This window comes from Eurytemora carolleeae, unplaced genomic scaffold, assembly GCF_000591075.1.
Source record: "Eurytemora carolleeae unplaced genomic scaffold, Eaff_2.0 scaffold937, whole genome shotgun sequence".
NCBI lineage: Eukaryota > Metazoa > Arthropoda > Copepoda > Calanoida > Temoridae > Eurytemora > Eurytemora carolleeae.
In genome coordinates this window covers 128730-152007 of record NW_019402130.1, presented here as the reverse complement: position 1 = coordinate 152007, position 23278 = coordinate 128730, and the positions used below count along the sequence as shown (strand labels likewise).

Here is a 23278-nt window from a genome sequence, read left to right as displayed (position 1 = left end):
TTCAAGAAGCTTTTTGACTATCATTTTTTTTGACTATTATATTTTGAGGTTTTTAGACTATTTTTTTTTAAATTGCATTAAAAAAGACTCATTATTATTATTTAAATCTATATTTGAACTTATAATTCAATTCGTCGAAATTTGTTTAGCCCACAATGCGAATATGCTTCCACAGTCAACGCTCTCCAATACAGAAGTGAACGAGCTTTATATTCAGTAAGTACTGAGTACAGGGTTACCCACCAAGGATGAGACTTTATAGACGACTATTCGTAATTTGTATTGTACTTATGATTCCCAGAAACTCTAAACTCTTCCTTTGTGAAATTATTTAATAATCCATTTAATGACCACATTCAAGACTTAATTTAAGTTTGGTAACGTCATATTTGTCAAGTTTCAGGTCGTCTTTACAATCTCATCCTTCGTGGGTAACTCAGTAAATTCTATTTACTATACGTGGCACATTTGCTTCATCTTACATCTATATTCTCATGGTCAAACTTAAATCTGGTCTAAATTACATATTTAACCTGAGCTGAAAACTTTAGAATGGTGGATATCGATATTATTGCTTGATCTCCTCTTTTTATTAATCTCCAGATAAAATATGGCTTGTACTCCTCTTGTTATTAATCTCCAGATGAATAAAAAAAAATCGGGATTAAGAATATCCCATTCTAAAGTTTTCAGCTCTGGTATTTTCCTAGAGAACGATTTTTTTAGTTTTACAACCTTATATATATATTTAACATTATATTTATAGTCAATCGTACATTTATTCGACCTTACTTTTGGACAAGGTTAAAATTGATTAACCTTTTATTTGATCAACCTTAAATTTGATCAAACTTACATTTGGTCAACCTTAAATTTGATCAAACTTACATTTGGTCAACTTTACATTTGGTCAAACTTACATTTGGTCAACCTTACATTTGGTCAACCTTACATTTGGTCAACCTTACATTTGGTCAACCTTACATTTGGTCAACCTTACATTTGGTCAACCTTACATTTGGTCAACCTCACATTTGGTCATACATTTGGTCAACCTTACATTTGGTCAACCTTACATTTGGTCAACCTTACATTTGGTCAACCTCACATTTGGTCACCCTTACAGTTATCTTACATTTTGTCAACCTTACATTTGATCAACCTTACATTTGGTCAACCTTACATTAGTTTAACCTCACATTTGTATTAAGGTTGATTAATCTTGTAGGTTGTTTAATCTAGTATTAGCTTAATTTATCTTGTTTCAAGGTTGATTTTTCTTGCATTAAGGTTGATTAATCTATTATTAAGGTTAATTAATCTTGTATTGAGGTTGATTAATCTTGTATTAAGGTTGATTAATCTATTATTAAGGTTGATTAATCTTGTATTAAGGTTGATATGTGCAATTTGTGCCGAGGTATGCCATAGAGCTGTTAAACTATCATGCTGCCAATCACAGGTCATTTTACTAAATATCATACAGGGCTATATATTTTACAGAATTACTCGAGGGGGGTGGGGGGTATTGATTTTTTACTATTTAGGAAAAAATGAAAATTTGATACCTCGACAAACTCATTGATTTCCTCCTAAAAGTCATTAATTTTCCTCAATTTAGCGAATAAAACCCTTAAAAAATACATATAGCATTTGGGAGAAATTTTTTTTTTCAGAAGGCGAGAATGATTTTTTGAAAAAAAATACACACCTGTTATTAGTTTCTTCTAAACTTGTTTTAATACAGGCGTGTCGTGGCTGTGCTACAAGAGAAATAATAAAAACTAAAAAATGTTGGGTTTGTTCCACCTCGCAAACAACCAAACAGCTCAACAATGACGAAACTCTTCGCATGCGAATTGAAGAGTTTAAAAAAATGGCGCTAGACGAAAAATCCAGAACGAAATCCTCCAACCAGGCCCGGAGCACGTTGAAAAAATCCGCAACGGCGGTTGAACTGACTAAATCTGTCAATGCCTTCCCACCGAAAATCCCGGAAAATCCAGCAACTCCTAAACCTGGCAGGAGCAAATCCAGATCAAGATTAAACAATCTTAACACTCAGTCCGTTAGTGTTCTGCCTACTGCCAAGAGAAATGAGTTCAAAGACATAGATAAGGAGGTCAGGGACGGAGATGAGGAGGTCAAAGATGGAGATGAGATTGTCCATACACCTAGGCGCAGTAGGTCTAAATCTTCAACGCGATTAAGAGCTCCGACAGGTAGGATTTAAGTCTCAAGGGACGAGATTTTCAAATTGATAAGCAAACTTAAAATATAAGTTAGCTATCTATAGTTGATATATCTATAATATACATTAATATTCATATAAATATTTTTCATCAAACATTAAAAATGTTGAGACTTTATGCGAAATATCGATAAAACAAACCTTTTTCAAATATATTTTCAGCCATGGAAGTAATATCAACTGTGGAAGATGTTAAAGTTAAAGGTATATTACTTTTATTATGATAAAATCTTATATAAAAAAATACGTGTCAATTTACCATTTTTTTTTTTATTTTAGAAGTAAAGCCAAGAAATCGCTCTAAATCCGTCTCCAATCTGAGAAAACAAGAATTAGATGTTATTAACGCAAACAATCAAATAAACGGAAATCAACCTAATCCCACGGAACTAGTCAAAACATTGCTAAAAAATCCGCCACCGGAAAACGGAAGTAATAATGTAAAATCCACCAATGAAACCAAAAATCCGCCAATAAATGGTTTCCAAAATGGCGGATCGACCAATCCTCTGGGCACGTGGGAAAGTCACACAGCGGATACACATGTTAGTGTCAATGATGAGAATATTGCGCCGGATAGAACTCCTACAGCCCCCAGATCAATGTCAAGGTAAGAGTATTTTTGGGAAGATATGTATACCTTTTTTTCCAGTAAAATCATCCAGTTGAATTATTTTTAAATGTATTATCCAACCCAGTGCTTAGGATCCAGATCCAAGGTGTAAAATATTGCAAAAAAACCTTTTTTACTTCTAAAACCGAAATCTGAACTTTTGTAAAAAGAGAGATTATAAAAATTAAACCAAAAAATTTGAAAATTATTTTTTGTTAAAAAAATTCAGTAAATCTAAAAGAAATGACCTGGATCCAGAGCGGATCCAGGATTCGAATCCTGATCCGCATCAAAATTAAATGAATTCTAACCCATACCAATCATTGGATTATTTCACTCAAAAATTAATCACTTAATTAAAGTCATGCTTATTTGATTATGGATTTTTTATCGGTTGATTGATTAGAAAATCAGGCATTTGCCATTTGTTGTTGTGCGCAATGTCCCGTAAAATTCCAAAACAGAGAGAGGGGGATTGAATTTTGTAGATCCAGAAAAATAATATCTGTGGGATGCCTGCGTAGAGACTAGTGGGTTCTTAAATGTAAGACATGTGGCCGCAGCTCTCGGCCCCCTAGCTGCAGCGCTCGGCCCAGAAAGTGTCATAAATTAACCTAACCCGTGGCCGCAGCGCTCGGCCCCATAGCCTGTCCTAGCCGCAGCGCTCGGCCCGGAAAGTGTCTTAACCTAACCTAACCCTAATGAATACTAATTTAATTATTTTTCTGGATCTACAAAATTCAATCCCCCTATCTCTGTTTTGGAATTTTACGGGGCATTGCGCACAACAGAAAATGCCAAATCCCGGAAAATCACCTTTTAAAAAATCAATTATCCAGTGCTTTCAAAAAGAATCAATTTTATTGTTCTGAACCAATTTGATTTAAAAATAATTTTTGAATGCTTAAAGGGACTGTAAGCGTACTTTCATGTGACCTTCCATTTATAGAGAGGAATGTCCAAACTCTGATTTACAACGGTATTCTTTATACAATTGTCCGGCCAACGATGAGGTAAATACCCTTATTCGTATAGCTGAATATTGAGTGCGGGTTGCCGGGAGTCTCGAGGTTACAGTGTACACTGTACTATTCGTGCTAGTGTACACTCGCGCAGTTATTTGGCACTTATTTCTCGCTATATAAATAATATCTACCAAATCCTTGATATAGCAAAAGTTTAAAGGATATCGTTGTAAATCGGACATGCCACTATGAATTAAAGGTCACTGGAAATTATGATTACAGTTCTTTAAATCTTGTTTTAGATTCTCTGGTGTATCCCGTCTTAAGAAGGTTGGCGAAGAGAAAGCTAGTGCTAGGGGAAGAAATAAGAAACTAGATATTCTTACTCAAGGTTATTCTTTTTTGCTTTGATTTTTTCGTTAGTTTTAACCGCCTATAACATTGACCCCTCCTTTTTTAGTTAAATTATTATAATTAAATTTTTTTTAGAAAATACCCAAAGAAACGGTCAGCTTGACATGCTCCCACTATACACACCTGAAACATTAAGTACAAACTGGAGCTCTGCTTACATTGCACAGCCAAGATCTGAAATTAGAAATCCTCGAGATGAATCTCAAAATCCGCGAGATGAAAATAAAAATCCACAAGATGAAAGTACAAATTTACGTGCTCCTTTGGAGTTCGTGACACCCAAGTCTATTTGTCGAGGACGGGGAGGTCGGGATCGGAGGATAGGATGGAGCGAAGTCAACATTTACTATTTCAATAGAACCCAGGGGTTCTCCAGTGTGCCCAGGTAGAATAGTCAAGGGCGTACACAGAAAGAAATATAGTGGGGTCAAATATGTGCACAGGCAGAAAAAAAACAGCAAGCTTATTTTTTATGTTCTTCACTCATCAGTTTAAGGTTTTAAAACTGTGATATCTCCCCCCCACCCCTTTACAGGATTCAGGAAGGATTCGGATCGGTGATTCTAACTTGAACGGAACGGCGATAGAGAGTTCAGTAACCCTTCAAATTCAATAAATTCTGTCCCAGAGTAAACATTGTGCACTGTGTAGTGTAACTTAAAAACATACACATCTTCTGGGACACAAAAAAAATTAATTTTCAAGAAAATTTATACTGCACCTATGAATCGTAAAATTTGCCTTACATCTCTGCCAAAAAGGGGGGGGGTTTTCGTCGTAAAGTTAAAATATTGTAATGAAAATGGACTCATATTTAAGTGTTGAACTGCTAAATAACAAAATAATATTAAGGATGAATTTGTTAAAAATAAGGTTAAAATGGGATGATTGATTCACCCACCCTTGAACCACTAACAATTATCAATTAAAGGGCTGTAAGCGTAATTTCAAGTGACCCTCAATGCAAAGATGGGAATGCCCGATTTACAACAGTACCCTTAGAATCCTAAAAATGATCCAAAATATTGAAGATACCGTCGTTCTTCTGTCTGTGAGTTTCTCCATTGATTCTTATTATAAACAAGAGATGCGCAAGGCACTGTTGGAGATAAACTGCAAATGAAAATAAACATTTTAAAGGAAAAATTCATTGATATCTAATTTATACTTGATCAGAGAGCTTCAAGGGTCCCGTTGTAAATCTAGTAGTGCCATCTTCTCATGAAGGGTCACTTTAAATTACGCTTACAGTCCCTTTAATCACACTTGTGTGTTTTGTTTAGAGATGGTGGAAATACCTTGGGGATGGAGATTAGACATTCAGATTTCAAGTCCTGGAATATTCAAGGAAAATATTTAATCTCCATTGATGGTCATTATCATTTAATCTCTTTTGATGATCATTATCATTTAATCTTTATTGATGGTTATTATAATTTAATCTCCATTGCTGATCATTATTATTTAATCTCCGTTGATGATCATTATCATTTAAACTCTATTGACGATCATTATCATTTAATCTCTATTAATAATCGTTATCATTTAATCTCTATTGATAATCAATATCATTTAATCTCTATTGATAATCATTATCATTTAATCTCTATTGATAATCATTATCATTTAATCTCATTGATAATCATAATCATTTAATATCTATTAATTATCATTATTATTCAATCTGCATTGATGATCATTATTATTTAATCTCTTTTGATAATCATTATCATTTAATCTCTATTGATAATCATAATTATTTAATCTCATTGATAATCATTATCATTTAATCTCTATTGCTAATCATTATCATTTAATCTCATTGATAATCATTATCATTTAATATCTATTAATTATCATTATCATTCAATCGGCATTTATGATCATTATTATTTAATCTCAATTGATAATCATTATCATTTAATCTCTATTGATAATCATAATAATTTAATCTCATTGATAATCATTATCATTTAATNTCGATTTTTCCTATTTGAAGAACTGCTGCTGACACCGCAGATAATTTGCGAGATTTTCTGCTTTTTTGTGTCCGTAAATTATTAGTTAAAATAAATAGCTAAATACAATTGAAGATTAAATTCCCTCAAGGTGACTCGGATCCGCACGTAAAACGAAAACTCTTTGATCCTACCGCTAATCCTACAAATGCCGAAGATCTTACCTCATCCGCTGATCCTTTAGTCACTAATCCTTTACCAGCTTGTGATCCATCTCGAGATTATATATCAACCTCCGTCTCGATGCTATCTTCCTTTCATCTTCAGCCTAACACCACCACCTCCTCCCTGTGCCTCTATCCGTCCACCTCCTCCTTCCATCTCCAGCCTAGCTCCACAACCTCTTCCTTCCATGTTCAATCCTCAACTAACTCCTCCTCCCTCCGCTCCTATCCTTCCACTACTAGCTTTACCAAAGTGCACAGCTGTCCCTCACACCTTTCCTCCGTTCCTCTCATCTCCCTGGATGAGGAGGATGAAGAGATCTCGTTCAAGTCTCCTGTGAAGGGTGTGGAGGCGGTTAGTTTCTATGCTCCCAGTTTTATTGTTACTCCGGGACGTGATACTGCTCTAGATTCTTTACCTCATCTTGGGACTGAACCCGCTCTTGAATCTGATATTTCAAAGCCAGGCGGAGCAGACCCAGTAACTTGTAAACAAATAAATGTAAGTTTATCTCTTTCTTTACATCTGGGATGAGGTCAAGACTGAAATTAATAAAGATACCGCCAGATCTGTAATCTGAATTATAATTTTGATCTGGAAATATTTTGTTTGTGTGTGTTGGAGAGGTATAAAAGATGTATCATGATGAAGATTTAAATCTTTCCAATGCGCCCGCACACAACCAGTTCTAAATCTATAAATAACTAGCTTGGGAACCCAGCGTTGCCTAGGGTAGTCAATGTTAGTCCCACCGTTTACCCACAATTTGTCGTAAATTAAAATTTTAGCCATTTTTCCTCTTTAAGTCGAACCGCTCAATTAAGAATCCCAAAACCAAGCTAATAACATTCCCGTGGATCTCCCAAGTTACCCAATCAAAATTTGAGACAAATCGGTCCAGAGATTCATGAGTTATGATCGGAAAAACAAACAGACAGAAAGACACGCAGAGATTACAATATTGTATATATAGATAAAATTATTAAAATCCTTAATGCAGGTACCTGAACATGATAAACCTTCTTCACCCTTTAAACGCAGTCTTAGTCGAAGCTATAGTGAAGATACGCTTCTATTCTCCGCCTCTTCGGAGCGGCGGAAGAGTATCTCCCAGGATCCGCCCAGGAAAGCACATAAACCCTCAACAAGGTGATAATTATTATAGCCAAATTGTATATTTGCCATTTATGTTAGTCGTGAGCATATTCAGAAAATAATTAAAAATATTATTTTCAAAAATACAATATTTTACGTTATCTCCTCTTCTTATCAATCTCAAGATTAATTTAATCTTTAGTTTGTATCCTGAAATGTGTATAAGATTCAATTAATAGAGTCCCAAACCGCCAATCAGAAGCGGGGAAATTCGCAACTTTTAATGAGAAAACTCTACAAAGAGAAAAGAGTGAATTAAGCAGGAAAATAAAAGTGTCCACATTGAATATTCAGATTAAGCGATCGGGATTAAGGGTATCCAATTCTGAAGTTCTCAGCTCAGAATGGTTTTTATCTGAACCGTTCCTTGAGCCTGTCTCTCATTGACCATTATTTGTTTAGTGTTAACTTTGCAAATTCTTAAGTTTTAGTTTTTAGGATATAAAGTGAAAAGTCTCGGCTTTTTCTTAACCAAAAGTTCCAAACTACGATTGAACTAACTGTTTTTTTTTCGTTTAGACTGAAAGACCAAGTTGAGATGGATGCCCAACCTCTGGAGGGAGGAGGAGACACACCCAACCTCCAAATCAATCGATCCTCCTTCAAACCTCCATCTGATCCCTCCAAAGATTTAACTAACACTACAGTACCTGAAAGCCCCCTCATGCCTCCAAACCCCTTCACAGCTTCCTCCAAACCTACTTTGACCTCCTCCCAGTCCACCCTGACCTTGACCCCCGTGAAGAGTTTGACCTCTATGAGGTCAAGTCCTAGTATAGGGCTCGGGAAAGGTGGAAGGGTGGTTAAAGCGGCTAAACCTGATTTTCTACGAAAAGCAACTCTGAAAACTTGTCATGAGAAAGGTATTTTTTTTATAGAATAAGAACTAATTATTCTGTCAACCTAAACTGAAACCTCTGAAACTTGTTTCGTTTTGATAAGATGCCTTGTATCTGTTTCATGTTTGATCAGACTCCTTGTATCTAGCTGTTTCATGTTTGATCAGACTCCTTGTATCTGTTTCATGTTTGATTAGATGCCTTGTATCTGTTTCATGTTTGATCAGACTCCTTGTATCTGTTTCATGTTTGACTGATTAGACTCCTTGTATCTGTTTCATGTTTGACTGATTAGACTCCTTGTATCTGTTTCATGTTTGACTGATTAGACTCCTTGTATCTGTTTCATGTTTGACTGATTAGACTCCTTGTATCTGTTTCATGTTTGATTAGACTCCTTGTATCTGTTTAATGTTTGATTAGACTCCTTGTATCTGTTTCATGCTTTATTATACTTCTTGTATCTTTTTCATGGTTGAGTAGACTCCTTGTATATGTTTAATATTTGATTAGACTCCTTGTATCTGTTTAATGTTTGAGTAGACTCCTTGTATCTTTTTCATGTTTGATTAGATGCCTTGTATCTCTTGTATCTGTTTCATGGTTGATTACTCCTTGTATCTGTTTCATGTTTGATTAGATGCCTTGTATCTGTTTCATGGTTGATTAGACTCCTTGTATCTGTTTCATGTTTGACTGATTAGACTCCTTGTATCTGTTTCATGTTTGATTGTACTTCTTTTATCTGTTTAATGTTTGATTAGATGCCTTGTAACTGTTAAATGTTTGATTAGACTCCTTGTATCTGTTTCATGTTTGATTATACTTCTTGTACCTGTTTAATGTTTAATTTTAAATTGATAATTTATTTGTGCAGAAAAATTACAAAGCACATGAAATATCTCAACATATATTTTTGTTCAGGTTTGGTTCGGTTTACCCGATCTAGTGTTGATTTAAAACAAGAGCTAGACATTCCAGGTTTATTTAAAGCATTTTTTCATCCTTCTCAATATATTTACATTCTTCATTCTTGTTTCTTTCTAACTCATATTCTTATCAGCATATATCAGCATATCATTATCTTATAAGCATTGCACTTCATATTTTATAATAATTTATCTAATTTTGCAATTTTTTTAACTTTTTATTTTAAATTTTTTTATCATTTAAGGTGGGAGCAAGTTAGAAAAACCGGATAAAAAACTAAACAAATCAATTTCAAGAAACTGTCTTAGGTAACTTTTTTAATCTTTTCTGAGAAAATACTTTTTACTTTTAACAAAATCAAAGTAATAGTAAAACTTTTCTGGGTGACTCCAAAAATAGGAATTTTGTTTTCTTTTTATCGAAAATTTAGTGCTTTAGTTTATTTCTAAACTTTGGAAGGGGTCGTTTAGGTAAATTTCAGTTGTCCTCTCTTTCCATTTTATAGTGTAAAACTAAGTTTAAATATTCGAAAAACTCTCTTGTTAACCTCTAACCAAAAAATTTTAAGAAACATAAAAATCATAAGTTTTTATATCTGAACCCCCTTATGTGGCTTTCTGAAATCCAAGGTGTACAGTATAGTGTACTGTATATGAAAATTGAAAAGAGAGGTTGCAGCTCAGCGTCGCCCTATGTTCTAAAATGCTTTTTTGATGGACCTCAGGATCATTTCAATATTTTTTACTGGCACCAAATGGGGGGCCTCTTTGAGAAATAATTTAAAATATGAAAATTGTTATTATATTATTTTATTATTATTAAAATTATAAGCATATTTTTTTTCTTCACCATTGATTTGACTAGGACAAACATTATTAATAGTTCTTAAAGCTAGTTAAACGACATCTTCCAAAGGTAAAAAGTTAAATCTTGCTGTATTTTCGGGCCATACAACATATTTTTAGTGCTGAAACCCCCTAATCCTGGTTTTCCGTGTCACCCTGTAGATGGTTAAATGTATTTGTTAAAACGCAAGATAAGAAAACAAAGATATTAAAATTTCTCTTCCTTAAAGGGACTTTAAAAGAAAAATGGTAGGGGGTATAGCTGATCACTTTAGCTCTTGATTGCGATCCATGAAAGTTATATCTGATGTTCCTGTCTCAAGAAATTGATATAAAACTGTGTCAAATTTATACAAAAATTCATATATATTTATACAATTTTATATAGAAATAGTAGGTTTAAACAGGTCATATTCTGCAAATATGCAACCAATATGAAAACGAAGATATCCCAGAGAAACCTAATTTTAACTTAGGTTTTCGCCAAATATTATTTTATAATTTTTTATGAATGATCAAAATTTCAAATATTTGTCTCCATCAAAATTCTATCTTCATTAAATTTTTGAAAATTTTGAAAATCCACGAAATTTTTTGTGAAAATCCGCGAATTATTTTTGTTTTGTTTTACGATGTACACAAAGAGAACATGTTCACAATTAATGTAGAAGATGGGCGCGAAGCGCCCTTATAAGGCTAGTTATCTTAAATTGTTGGTTAGAAATATCTGATTTTACGTTTAAGAAAATATAAAATCCGCGAAAACTTCAGTAAAATCCGCAAATTTAATTTTCGGCCAGGAATGTTTAAATCATATATGGTAGGCTGTCAGAAAATGATGTAAGCAACTTTTCCTTTAATTCTTCAAGGAAAATAGGTAACTTTTTGTTAAATTTTATATTTTTGTTTACATTAGATCTTTCCGTGAATACCATTTGTCCCCTCCTTCTGTAAAAGAGAGTGTCGGAGAATCCATGTTGACTCCTGATATGCTTTCATCCTCTTCCTCAGTATTCAGGTTGGTGAATGTTTTTAATTAAACCATTCATAAATATTTTTTGATATCATTTCTTTACATTTGGGTTGCGATTAAATTTGTTCAAACTTCAATTATTGGCATTTATTGGTCTGTTTTGTCATCCTACTTTATTCTGAAATAAAATATTCAAGATATTTAGGTGGATCCGAATTTGAACTACTGCCGTTTGAACTATTGATCATTTGAACTATTGATCGTTTGAACTATTGTTCATTAAACTTCTGATAATGACGTCATTTCCTGTAGTTCAAACAACACATTATTTACTCATTTGAACTATTAAATATGCAGTTTCAAATTTTTATATTTCATGAAAAAATATAGGTCAAACAATCATTACAAAATAGTTTAAATGATCAAAAAATATTTCACCATAGACATAATAATAGTTCAAATAAGCAAAAAAAAATAATTCAAATGAGCAAAAAAATAGTTCAAATAAGCAAAAAAAATAGCTCAAATGAGCAAAAAAAAAGTTTCAACAAAATTAGTATATATTTAGGGTTAGGTTAGGTTAAGACACTTTCTGGGCCGAGCGCTGCGTCTACGGCAGTCTAGGGGGCCGAGCGCTGCGGCTACGACAGGCTAGGGGGCCGAGCGCTGCGGCTACGACAGGCTAGGGGCCGAGCGCCGCGGCTAGGACAGGCAAGGGGTCAGGGCGCTGCGGCCACATGACCAACTTTATCCATGTGTTAAATATGAGATGCTCGAGTTGCCAACTATTTTTTGCTCATTTGAACTATTCTTTGACCCATTTTAGCTATTTTCTTTGCTCGAATGAACTATTATTTTGCACAATTGAACTATTTTTTTTGGCTCCTTTGAACTATTTTTTGGCCATTTAAACTATGTTTTTGCTCGTATGATTTTTTTTTGTTCATTGAACTATATTTTTGCCCATTTGAACTTTTTTTTGGCTCGTTCGAACTATATTTTTTCTGATGCAATATTTTTTGGCTCATTTGAACTATTTTTGCTCATTTGAACTATTTATTTTGCTTATTTGAACTATTTATTTTGCTTATTTGAACTATTTTTGGCTCATTTAAACTATTTTTTGATCATTTAAATTATTATTTGGCTCATTTAAATTATTTTTTGGCTCATTTGAACTTTTTTTTGGCTCATTTGAACTATTTTTTGGCTCATTTTGAATTATTTTTATTATTAGTTCAAATGAGCAACAACTAGTTCAAATGCTCACAGACTGTTATCGTTTAAACTACTACACGTGGTACCACGTGCAATAGTTCAAGCGACCAATAGTTCAAAAAGTCAATAGTTCAACGGCAGTAGTTCAAACTAAATAGCATCGATATTTTTATTTACATATCTGTTTATCTATCTATCTATCTATCTATGTAGATGTGTAGAGGAAAAGATTGATGAGCCTGTATCTCCAGCTAAGGGAGAGTGTGGAACCCGAGGTTTAACCCCTCTAACCAACAGGTAAAAGAGTAAATGGTCCCTTTATCACGTGATCTTATCGTCTGTACACTCGGTCACAGATTGTTAAAAGAATCGTAGAAATATCGTCTTTCTTTCTAGGAATCCCTTTAAACACTTTTCAGTTCTAATTCTTACAGGAAATTGAATCAAGTAATAATAATTGAGATGAGACCAAAAAGATCCGGGGGTTCATATAATTCCATTTCTGATCCCAAATGCGTTTGCGGTTGAAAGTACATTTTACAGCATCGAAACACACTTTCTGTGTCATTGTGAACTTTGGCACGTTTGTTGTGTACGTGTACTACACTTGAGAATAAATATCAGTGGTCAATATATCGGATAAATTATGATATACACAAAAATAAACACTCCCTTGCCGTATTAATTCTTCAGTATGGAATTTTTTCCTCAACTTTACTTCATAATTCAGTCTGTTTAAATAACAACATGGATAATTTCTGCCCCTAATTATATGAAAGATTGGGATTCTTGAGATTAATGTTTACAATAATTCTAACAACTAAGAAAGTTATGACAGTTGAAAAGCCGACATTTTTGGAAGACAGACTACAGATTGATTATAGATGTGAACTGTTCTAAAAATATTGTGGTGTAGGATGCGTATCTGCCTGCTGAAGGCGAATGGTGTATCCGTCCTGGACAAGGCGGAGGCCGAGGAAGTTAAACTTCTCCGTGAGAGTAGGGAGAAGTGTGGCTGCCGCTGTCAAGGTAATACCTCTCGGAAGTTATTAAAGGAAGTGTTCGCGAAAAAATGAAAGGCGATCCATAATTGAATTCGGTTTTGATCTCTAGTAATTTTACTTCTATCTGTTGCGTTATAAGTAGAAATGGTTTAAACGGCTCCTACCCAAGAGCGTAGAACCCATATAAAATAAAATATATAAAACAGAATTGCATTATTTTACCCAAACCGAACATACGTCAATTACATTTAATTCGAGACAATCGCATGTAGTTAATTTTTCGTCTTATTCATGGAGACTTCGTACAACATTTCAGCCTCCTATCTCAATTTTAAGGACCAAACGCAGCCTCTACAAAATTTGGTGTCAAAAAGTGTCACATTCTCTCCCCCCTCCCCCACGCCCTTTCCCCCTTTATCTTTTATGTAAATATGTTCTTTTTAAAGAATCTGAACCCTTGAAACAAACTCAAATTTTCTAATCCACATGTCTATGTAACCTGAAATAAAAATACCCTTGGACTTTTTGATATAGCAGAATTTTAGTTTGTAATATCAAAGGTCAACGCCATCAGGTTGCAAAGATTTATTATTAAGGAAATAATAGTTTTGTGGGAAGGATATCAGTTCCTCTGCCAAATGATTAATGGAAAAAAATCAATTTTCTAAAATAATAAATATAAAAATAGTAATTTCTGTTAGCTATTGTTTGTTTGCATGTCATGGCTTGACAGATTTGCCTCGAAGTTAGTATTCCAGGCAAAATAAAATGTCTAAAATAATGAAATCGTAAATTTATACAGAATTATATAGAATTGTCTAATGTTTAGGTGTGTGTGTAGAGGGTAGCTGTAGCTGTATAGATAACGATATAGAGTGTCAAAGTGAGAGACCTGGGTTTCCTTGTAGCTGTGCTCACAAGAACTGTGGAAACCCACAAGGACACAGGGTTTATGATAAGTGAGTATTTGGTTTATTTCACCACCAACCGAATTTAATGAATTGGAAAGAGCTCGCTGAACCACCGATTTAACTTTGAGAGGTCGCGGAACCATATATTTAACTAAATGAGAGCTCGCTAAACCATCTATTTAACATTGAGAGCTCGCTACCATCTATTTAACTTTGAGAGGTCGCTGAACCATCTATTTAACTTTGAGAGGTCGCTGAACCATCTATTTAACTTTGAGAGGTCGTTGAACCATCTATTTAACTTTGAGAGGTCGCGGAACCATCTATTTAACTAAATGAGAGCTCGCTGAACCATCTATTTATCATTGAGAGCTCGCTGAACCATCTATTTAACTTTGAAAACTCGCTGAACCATCTATTTAACTTTGAGAGGTCGCTGAACCATCTATTTAACTTTGAGAGGTCGCTGAACCATCTATTTTACTTTGAGAGGTCGCTGAACCATCTATTTAACTTTGAGAGTTCGCTGAACCATCTATTTTAACTTTGAGAGTTCGCTGAGGATCTAGCGACCACCCCAATTAATTAACATTGGTCCCAGAGAGCTAGTCGTTTCAAAGAATAAAAGAATTCAAGTAAACCTTGAACACTAATGGAAAGTTAAAAAATAGTTATGAATAAAATAAACTAGATGAAAATCTGATTCCGTTTTCTTTAATTTGAAGTCTTGATTGAGCATTCAACTCAACAGATTTCCTATTATTCAAATCGTTAAAAAACCATACTGCAGTAGATACAGGGTTAACCACGAAGGATGAGACTGTAAAGACGACTTAAAATTCTTCAAACATGACAATCACAAGTTCATATTAAGTTTTCTGTCATGAATGAAATCTTTAAATGGCTTAAATAAATTATTTTGCAACAAAAGAAGGTTTTTTATGGTTACAGAGCTGAAAACTTTAGAATGGGATATTCTTAATCCCGATCGGTTAATTAATCCTGAGATTAATAACAAGATGAGAACAAGCATTATTTAATCTTGAGATTAAGAAAAAGAGGAGATCAGCATTGATCTCGATATCCACCATTCTAAAGTTTTCAGCTCAGGAAATCGTGAATATCAGGAAACAGACAGTATAGATTTCGTCCAGTCGTCTCTGAAGTCTCATCCTTTGTGGGAAATCCTTTATTTTCCCACTTGGATCCGGATCCGGTTCCTAAAATCAAGAGAGCCGAAGTATTGCAGATTCGGATCCGGATCTTAAAGACTAGTAAATTAATCTTATCAGACTTATTCCATCTACAAGATTAGAAATTGCTTTAATCGTTAAATACAGTCTATCATGTTTCTGTATTCTGTATATTTGTATGTTTAGGACTGAGGTTGAACTCCACTACATCCAGACTATCATGAGTGTTCAGGGAGCAATGAATATATCAGGAGAAGATCATCATTAACTCATAGATCAAGATTAGATTAATCTATCTCTCGGTCCATGGGATGAAGAACCTTAAAAATCAATATCTTTATACGAATATCAAGACAATGTCGAGGAATATCAAAAGATCAAGATCATGTACTTAAAAAGATCAATAATCACTTATCATCGAAGTCAGAAGATTTAACTCAACCTTTTAGATAGTTGAACTTGTCAATTCAACCTTTTAGATAGTTGAACTTGTCAATTCAACCTTTTAGATAGTTGAACTTGTCAATTCAACCTTTTAGATAGTTAAACTTGTCAATTCAACCTTTTAGATAGTTGAACTTGTTAATTCAATAATTATGAATCTTGACAACTGTTCAATTTAGTTTAAGTATTTGCTGTTCTATATTTATGTTTATTTATGTAATTATTTTAATCTTAAGCACACTTTTCTGTACAATGTACAATGTACATAAGACCTGTTATGTACAAAGAACATACGATCTTTTATGTAATTCTGCACTATGTAAAATATGCACTCTTTATTTTGTAATTTTCATAAATTCCAGTTTTAGGCTTTATTAATTATAATTCAATAGGTGTAATACAAGTTATTTGTTGATATAAAATCTCAGCTGTATGTTTAGTTTTTGTTGTTGTTGTGCGTTCTCCTTGATTAAAAATAAAAAAATATTTTTATTTTTATTTATTTCTTGTTTATCTGTGAATGGTTCATTAATCGTTAATTTCCTGAATACCACATCTTATCATTAATCTATATATATATATTCTAAATTTGGGCTTCTTTTGTTTGTTTGCATATCCAATAAGCGTTTAAAACAGCTGAACGGCCTGAATTTATTGTTGAAAATATTTCATAAACATGATAGAATTTTGTGTAGGCCCCAGGAAAGGGCTGGCGTGACACCAAATTTCTTGCTACCTCTTCTCTCATAAAATTAAACAGAAAGAAAAACTTGTGCATGCTTAAACCTTGCCAACCACCACTAAAACCTAATAATTATAAGTACATGGTCTAAACAATTGATTGGGTGGACTTATTGATTGCAAGGGACCTTCCTTGCAAAGATGTCAATGCACGATTCTCAACTGTACCCTTGGAATCTTTATCTGATCAATAATAATGGGACCAGTGCTCCCTGCTTTTCGAAAGAAAATATTTTTAAATTGTATTACTAAGGTGAGATGTTGGATGTGCATCAGCCTTGCCACTGGGCTGCTATACAGTATTCATGAATTCTTTTTATTGCATAGTTTTTTATTTTGTCTAATTTTCAAAGCTAATTTTTTTTTTAATTTACACGTTTCATTTTTATTCTATCCCATTATAAAGCTTGGTAAATAACCACTGCTACCCTAGGATGATCATTTTAGGTATTTTATCTGATAGTTCAAAGAAGGATTTTTCTTGCCATGGTTCATTGGATCCATAATTTACCAGATTCTTAATTCAAAATAGAACTGGAATGTATATGTATAGCATTAGCAGTAACCCGTCCATAGGCTGATAATGAAGGATTCTTCTAAGGCGACTAAGGCCTGCTACGAAAGTAGAACCTAACCATTTCAAAATAATCAGTTTTCAAAATTATAAATGTTTATATCTAATTTGGAGCTACTTGAATAGACAAAGCTTTCAAGAGTACCGTTGTGAATGAAGCATTGCCTTATATATTGATGGGGGGCCGGTCAAATGAAATTATGCTTACATTCCCTTTAAAAATAATCTATATATATCTTTTTGGGTTGGTAAGGATTTCATAGATATGTAAGAATATGGTAGAATGATAGATAAATGGGTACATAGATAGAAAGATAGGCATTTCTAAACCTAAACCTATGGTCACCCTATTCAACTGTCAGTGTATAGAAGTGGTTTGGGTGCAGAGCTCAATACTGTTTCTACCTTGAAGACTCCTGTCTACTATATACTGCATATACGCAATACGCATAGTTCATTTTGTATAATCCTCACCCACAAAATGTGTTGGTATAGGATCGTTTTTTTTTCATGGAAAATAAATTAAAATTTAAAAAATTATCCAAAAAAATTCATTCATTTTGCTTCATTCTTTTAGGAAAACTAACATATTTTCTTTCTTTTAAGAAAAGGTAGGAGAAAAAATGGAAAATAATTCAACCCGAAGCTATATATCTCCACAAGATAGGGTAGGTTTATGATATTGTTCTTATATACAGTCTGTTCGTTTATTTGTATATCAGATCATATATAACTTTTGAAACTCTTGACCGATTTGCCTCAATTTTTAATTTAAACTTTTAAATGTCAAATGATGTTGCAATAAGATAAAAACAAGGTATTATTCCAACTATTTAAATCGACTGATGTTGTATTTTTTAAGTGACGCGCCATTTAAAGGGACCGTTCACTTATTTGGGTAATTTCATCGTAAACTAAACAGCCTATTAGCTGTTAATTGGTATTATCTTACTTTTCAAAGACAACTGTGGCCGGAGAAAAAGCCGATTTTTCGTTGAGAATTCGAGCGCATAGAAAAGGTCCCTTTGTCTGAAATGCGCTAAAAAAGTTAGAAATAAAAAGTTAAAAAAAATTTTGAAAAAAAATTACAATTAACTATTAGATACTACAGTTTAATTTTATATTTTAAATTTTTTTTAATTCCATGACATATAGACAAAAACATCAAATAGTGTCTAGGCAAAGGTATCATACCTTTGCGCTGAAATTCTGAACAATAATCGGGTTTTTCTCCGGCAATGGATGTCTTCGAAAAGTAAGACCAATACCAATCAACAGCTAATAAGCTATTTAGTTTACCATGAAATTACTCAAAAAAGTGAACGGTCCCTTTAAAGAGGACGATTCACAACTGTACCTTTCTGCACCTAACTGTACCCTTTAACCCCTTAACTGATCAATATTTTGAAGAAAATGTTGTTTTAAATTTAAATTCATATCAGGGTCATTTGAAATTACGTTTACAGTCCCTTTGAAAGACGACATTGTTTATGTTGTTTATAGATGAATACTGATTTGATGGTGATGGGAGGGGTTGCATCAGTTTGTATAATTCTGTTCTTAATCTACATCATCTTCTCTAAAAGAGAGGTAACAGATTTTTTCTTGTTTTGGTTTGTCTGCGGTGGTACATATAATACTGTGGAATAAGAAGACGAGATTTAAAATATCCTGTCACATCAATCTCTCTAGAATGGGTATTATGTACTGTTCCGTTTTCCATTGTACAGGGTTACCCACAAAGGATGAGACTCCAAAATTAGAAAAATTAGAGGGTTTAAAGCTTGATTTTTGGTTTTTGCATCTAATTAAGTAATTAGATGGTTTTCTAAATGATGAAGCTCAAAAATGAGCCAGTTGTAGCCTACAAGGAACCCCTAAACGCTATGAAAACGGACTGAACAATTTCTTACAATCGTCTATGTATCTTCTGTAGAGTATTACAGCCTAAAAATCTGTTCGGTACTTCAAATGAACTGACGTTTTCAGTCTTATGTTTGTTTGATGTAGAAAGCAAATAGTTTTATCAGAAGAATAAAAATAAAAAAATTATTATATGTACACTCGATCATCTTTTTGCACTTTCTATTTTACAGATCCTCCTGCATTTCAGGTCTTCAGATTTATCACATTTTATATTTGCCCATTTGTAACAAAGGTTGATCTTTTATTTTACTGTTAAGGACTATTTTTAATTTTTTTCAAATTGGCTTTTTCGACATTAATTCCAAATTTAAACTTACAGACGAACATATTAGATTTAAAGTAAAAATTTTTGTATATTTCTTAAAAATACTTAAAACTCATCTTACAGCAATGTTTCAATAATTTTGGTTTTTTAGAGTATTTTTATATCTATAGCTCAACCTGAGGAAATTACTATTTATTAACTATTTTTGAGAAAATATTTAATTTTTTTCAGAAAAAAATTGATAATTTTAAGAAAACAGTGCTCATGAAAACATTTGACAGTATACTTTTAAGACAGTGGCTTAAAAAATGGCTAAACATCAAAAAAAAAGAAGAAAAAATTTCAGAAATCAATCCATTTAATCTGAGAAATTTAATTTAGAGAAAAAAACAGATAAAAAAGAAGAAACAAGAAGAAGAAGACAATCTATATAACTAGTTTTAAATAATAGTTCATCGAAGAAAAAATAAAATTAGAAATGATTTAGATATTTTATTTTTAAACAATGTGTATTTATCTTTGTTTTTAGTTTTTTTAAATTCCACGGGCAACGCCGGACGCAAAAATCTTAGCTAAGAACCAAGCGCGGGTAAACGGCGGGAGTAACTATGAGTAACCTGGACAACGCCGTTCATTTCAGTATAGTTTCTGATAATTCCAACATATCATCCTGCTGTAGAAATGCACTGTAAAGTCACTTTTGTAGAGAAACCACAATTGAAAATAATCAGTTTATAAATTATGAACATTGATATCTCATTTATGCATTGATCTTACAAAGCTTTTGGTCAGTGAAAATCTCAAAGGCTTCACCATCAGGTTATCAAGATACGGGGATCAGTAAATTTGAAAAGTGTTCAGCTGATTTTTAACTCTTTCTAATATTAGTTGTTTATAATACTGTGTATAATGTAACCCGCATACATAAACTTGTTTATGAAGAATTAATAACAAAGGGCACTGAACTTCCTTTATTTTGTTCGTAATACAGGGGTCGGTGTTTTTATCAATACAATAGCGACGACTGTTCTATCTAAGTTTTGATTTATTACACTCCTTTTTCAATATCATTTTTTAAACCAAAAAGTAATTTGGTCTCAGGCTGTTGAAATTTTCTGACTTTTCTAAATATCCAAAGCCCTCCTTTTAGGATTAAACCTGGCTTTTATACTGACTGCCTGAGTCCTTAGGCACACTGTCTGAATGACTAATTTTTCCTGTAAACAACTGAATCTTTGCTTGAACCCACTTTCAGTTTTCAGATTTTGATAGTTTTTTTTGCTTTCTGGAAAGCCTATGACAAAAGGAAACGGATTGCACAATGTTTGCAAAGGAAGTTTTGCTAATTATTTGCATACAACCCGTCAAAAGAAATTTGCACATTTTTAGTTTTTCTTAATTAATGATCAGGTTATTTAAAATTTTGCAAACATTTTTGCATATTTGGAATGGCAAGGCCAAAGGCTTTTTGAAAATGTTTAAATTATCATGTTTTGGACTTTTTTCTTTGCAAAGATTTTTACTTTATAACTGGATTTTCAAAAATAAAATCCAATTTTTGCAAATTTGTATTTTTTTGTAGATTCTCAAAGTAGGGCATACGAGCTTTCCGATGATGTATAATTTGTCATATTTGGACATCAAACATGGGATTGCCCCCCCCCCCCCGCGTATTCTTGGGTTTTCGAGCAGGGTTAGGGTTAAAAACAAAATTATAAGAAATGTATAGAAATTCGGGGCTAGATGCTTGGCTATATTCGGCAAAGCAAAAACCACAATGATATAAATCTATAGATTGGATTCAGAACTATTTATTTATTTCAATTTATTTTTTTTCGATATTGTTCTGAAAAATATAATTAATGTTTTCAAATATTAATATTTTCCTATACAACTTCTCACCCACCCACCCCCAACCTGCCCCTTTATCATTAAACGTTGGAGAAGTCTAAGTTTTGTTGATTGGTTGTCATACAACACCTCCCCCCTCCCACTCCCCCTCCTTTAAGGTGTTCTATTTCTTTATTGTTGTCTCGGCCTCGAATAGTATAGTTATCCAAGAAATGTTCAGCTGGGAAGTGTAAACAGAAAAATGGGTCAGAAAAAAATTATTCTATTAAGTGATCACTTAAAAACCGAAAGTAACATCCAATTATGTTTCAAGATTTATTTATACAGTGAGATGAGAACCATAGTACTGTGGAAAAAAAAAGACGACATTAAAGCGATAAAGTGTATTTGATGTTACAAAGCAAAAGGTTTTACTAGTATAAACTTATAACAAATTATGGCTCAACTGCTGCGTCTCATGTTTTTTGGACTATTTGAAGTCATACTCATAACTTGAGTCTAAAAGTCGTCTTCCTATTCCAGAATTTTCTGGTTATTACTGTGTATAAGTAAAAATTGTGAGTTATCCCTCAATTTTGAACAAAACAGAAAGCAGAATGTAAGGGACATAACATTTTTTGAGATATATCTCACGTTCAGATCAAAATTTCAAACAATTGCTCGATGTTAGGTGTTTTAAAATAGAAGGCTCCAAAACAAACTTTTTCACAAAAAATATGATTGTTCTATGATCGCTAAAAAAAATAAGATTTAGGACTTTATTTTTAAAAAGTTTTAAATAAGATTAAATTTAAAATACAAAATAACGACAGTTGTCTTTTTATTTTGAAAAGTGTTTAATTCTCACGAGTTTCTTCATTGTCCCTTTGTTACCTGATGCAGATAAACCTCAATTAAAATCTATTAATTTTCAGCTAGAATGCCACATCACAAACATGGGAAGGTCAATTGAAACTACGACTTCAGTCCCTTTAAACGTATTTTAGTAGATATTGGAAAATGACGAAGAAAAAAAAATCTGGTGAAATCTGATGGCTACGAGTATTTACATTGTAAGAAAACTTTTTTATTTTTTATTTGACTTCTTCAAGCTTTATTTGAACAGTTGTACAAACCTAATTATTTATTAATGTCTATTGCACGTGGATTTAACGGTTCTGTCAATGTTTTCAGGAAGCTGTGACTTTCGATCACAATTTCACCCATTATACATAATTTTTCAGTCTTTTTTCTTAAATACTTTTTTGTCGGCATATACATTTTGAACAAAAAAATATAAAATAAACAAATCTGTAAGTTTATAGATTGTTGAATTATAGACCAAAACACGTTTGATTTCAAATAAAAGAAACCGCATGCTTCCCACTCTGGTTAGTCCGGGGTGATTTGCGACTCTCCTCAATACGAATTATTGTTTTAATATTTTCATTGGCCTATTATTAAAAAAATATCAATGGAAAATATAAATCTACAAAAATATCGATAAACTGAATAACTTGTTTTAGCACAGTTAAGTGTGTAAACTGTATTTTACAGAAAAATTGTTTTAATATTTTTATTTTCGTGGGATTTAAGATAAATCTTGAGGTTTATGCCAATTTTATGTTTTTTTTTTTTTGAGGATGTTCAACCAAATATTACATCAAAAATTTTACTTTTTCTGACAAAATATTAAAAAAAAATCTTTCCATATTGTATTTTTCTATATATATTTTGTCATTAAACATGTTCTTACAGATTAAAGCCGACGTTTTATAACGTGTCTTTATTCTTATGTCACCCTGTATTATTTTCTCTTAATTATTTTGTTCACAAAGAATACACACCTTGTATTTATAGTATCTTTATATTTATCAGAAATCCCCTGTATTATCAGGTTTATATAAACCCCCCTGTATCATCATGTTTAAATGAAACTCCCTGTATCATCATGTTTATACAAAATCCCATATATCATCATGTTTATACAAAACCCCCGTATTT

The 23278-nt window shown here is 32.8% G+C and overlaps 1 protein-coding gene and 1 long non-coding RNA gene across 4 annotated transcripts; both read left to right on the top strand.

The window, feature by feature from the left end:
* Positions 1-115: 115 nt before the first annotated feature.
* On the top strand, positions 116-16371 carry LOC111717939 (uncharacterized). 3 transcript variants are annotated; one of them, XR_002768957.1, is made up of 19 exons: positions 116-216; positions 1396-1462; positions 1748-2222; positions 2414-2455; positions 2531-2861; positions 4132-4220; positions 4319-4628; positions 5527-5591; positions 6353-6927; positions 7427-7575; positions 8101-8444; positions 9345-9401; positions 9595-9658; positions 11112-11213; positions 12600-12683; positions 13303-13415; positions 14220-14349; positions 15681-15916; positions 16118-16371. XR_002768957.1 is itself a non-coding variant. In XM_023493410.1 (18 exons), the coding sequence occupies exons 1-18, from the start codon at positions 164-166 to the stop codon at positions 15760-15762; spliced, it is 3132 nt and encodes a 1043-aa protein (XP_023349178.1). In that variant the 5' UTR covers positions 116-163; the 3' UTR covers positions 15763-16371. The 3 variants fall into 3 exon arrangements, 1 of the variants encoding a protein (XP_023349178.1); XR_002768956.1 differs by having other exon boundaries at positions 16064-16371; XM_023493410.1 differs by having other exon boundaries at positions 15681-16371.
* A 1266-nt stretch (positions 16372-17637) lies between these two features.
* LOC111717950 (uncharacterized) lies at positions 17638-19392 on the top strand. The gene is made up of 3 exons (XR_002768959.1): positions 17638-17742; positions 17865-17921; positions 18757-19392. It is a non-coding gene; the product is annotated as an uncharacterized LOC111717950 (long non-coding RNA).
* The last annotated feature ends 3886 nt before the right edge of the window (positions 19393-23278 follow it).

What these genes read in the sequence shown, in the direction of transcription:
- LOC111717939 (XM_023493410.1), top strand. Translation starts at nt 164, where the DNA reads ATGCTTCCACAGTCAACGCTCTCCAATACAGAAGTGAACGAGCTTTAT. An exon ending in TAACTTGTAAACAAATAAAT is followed by an intron (nt 6,928 to 7,426) that starts GTAAGTTTATCT and finishes TCCTTAATGCAG; the next exon opens with GTACCTGAACATGATAAACC. An exon ending in GCACATAAACCCTCAACAAG is followed by an intron (nt 7,576 to 8,100) that starts GTGATAATTATT and finishes TTTTTCGTTTAG; the next exon opens with ACTGAAAGACCAAGTTGAGA.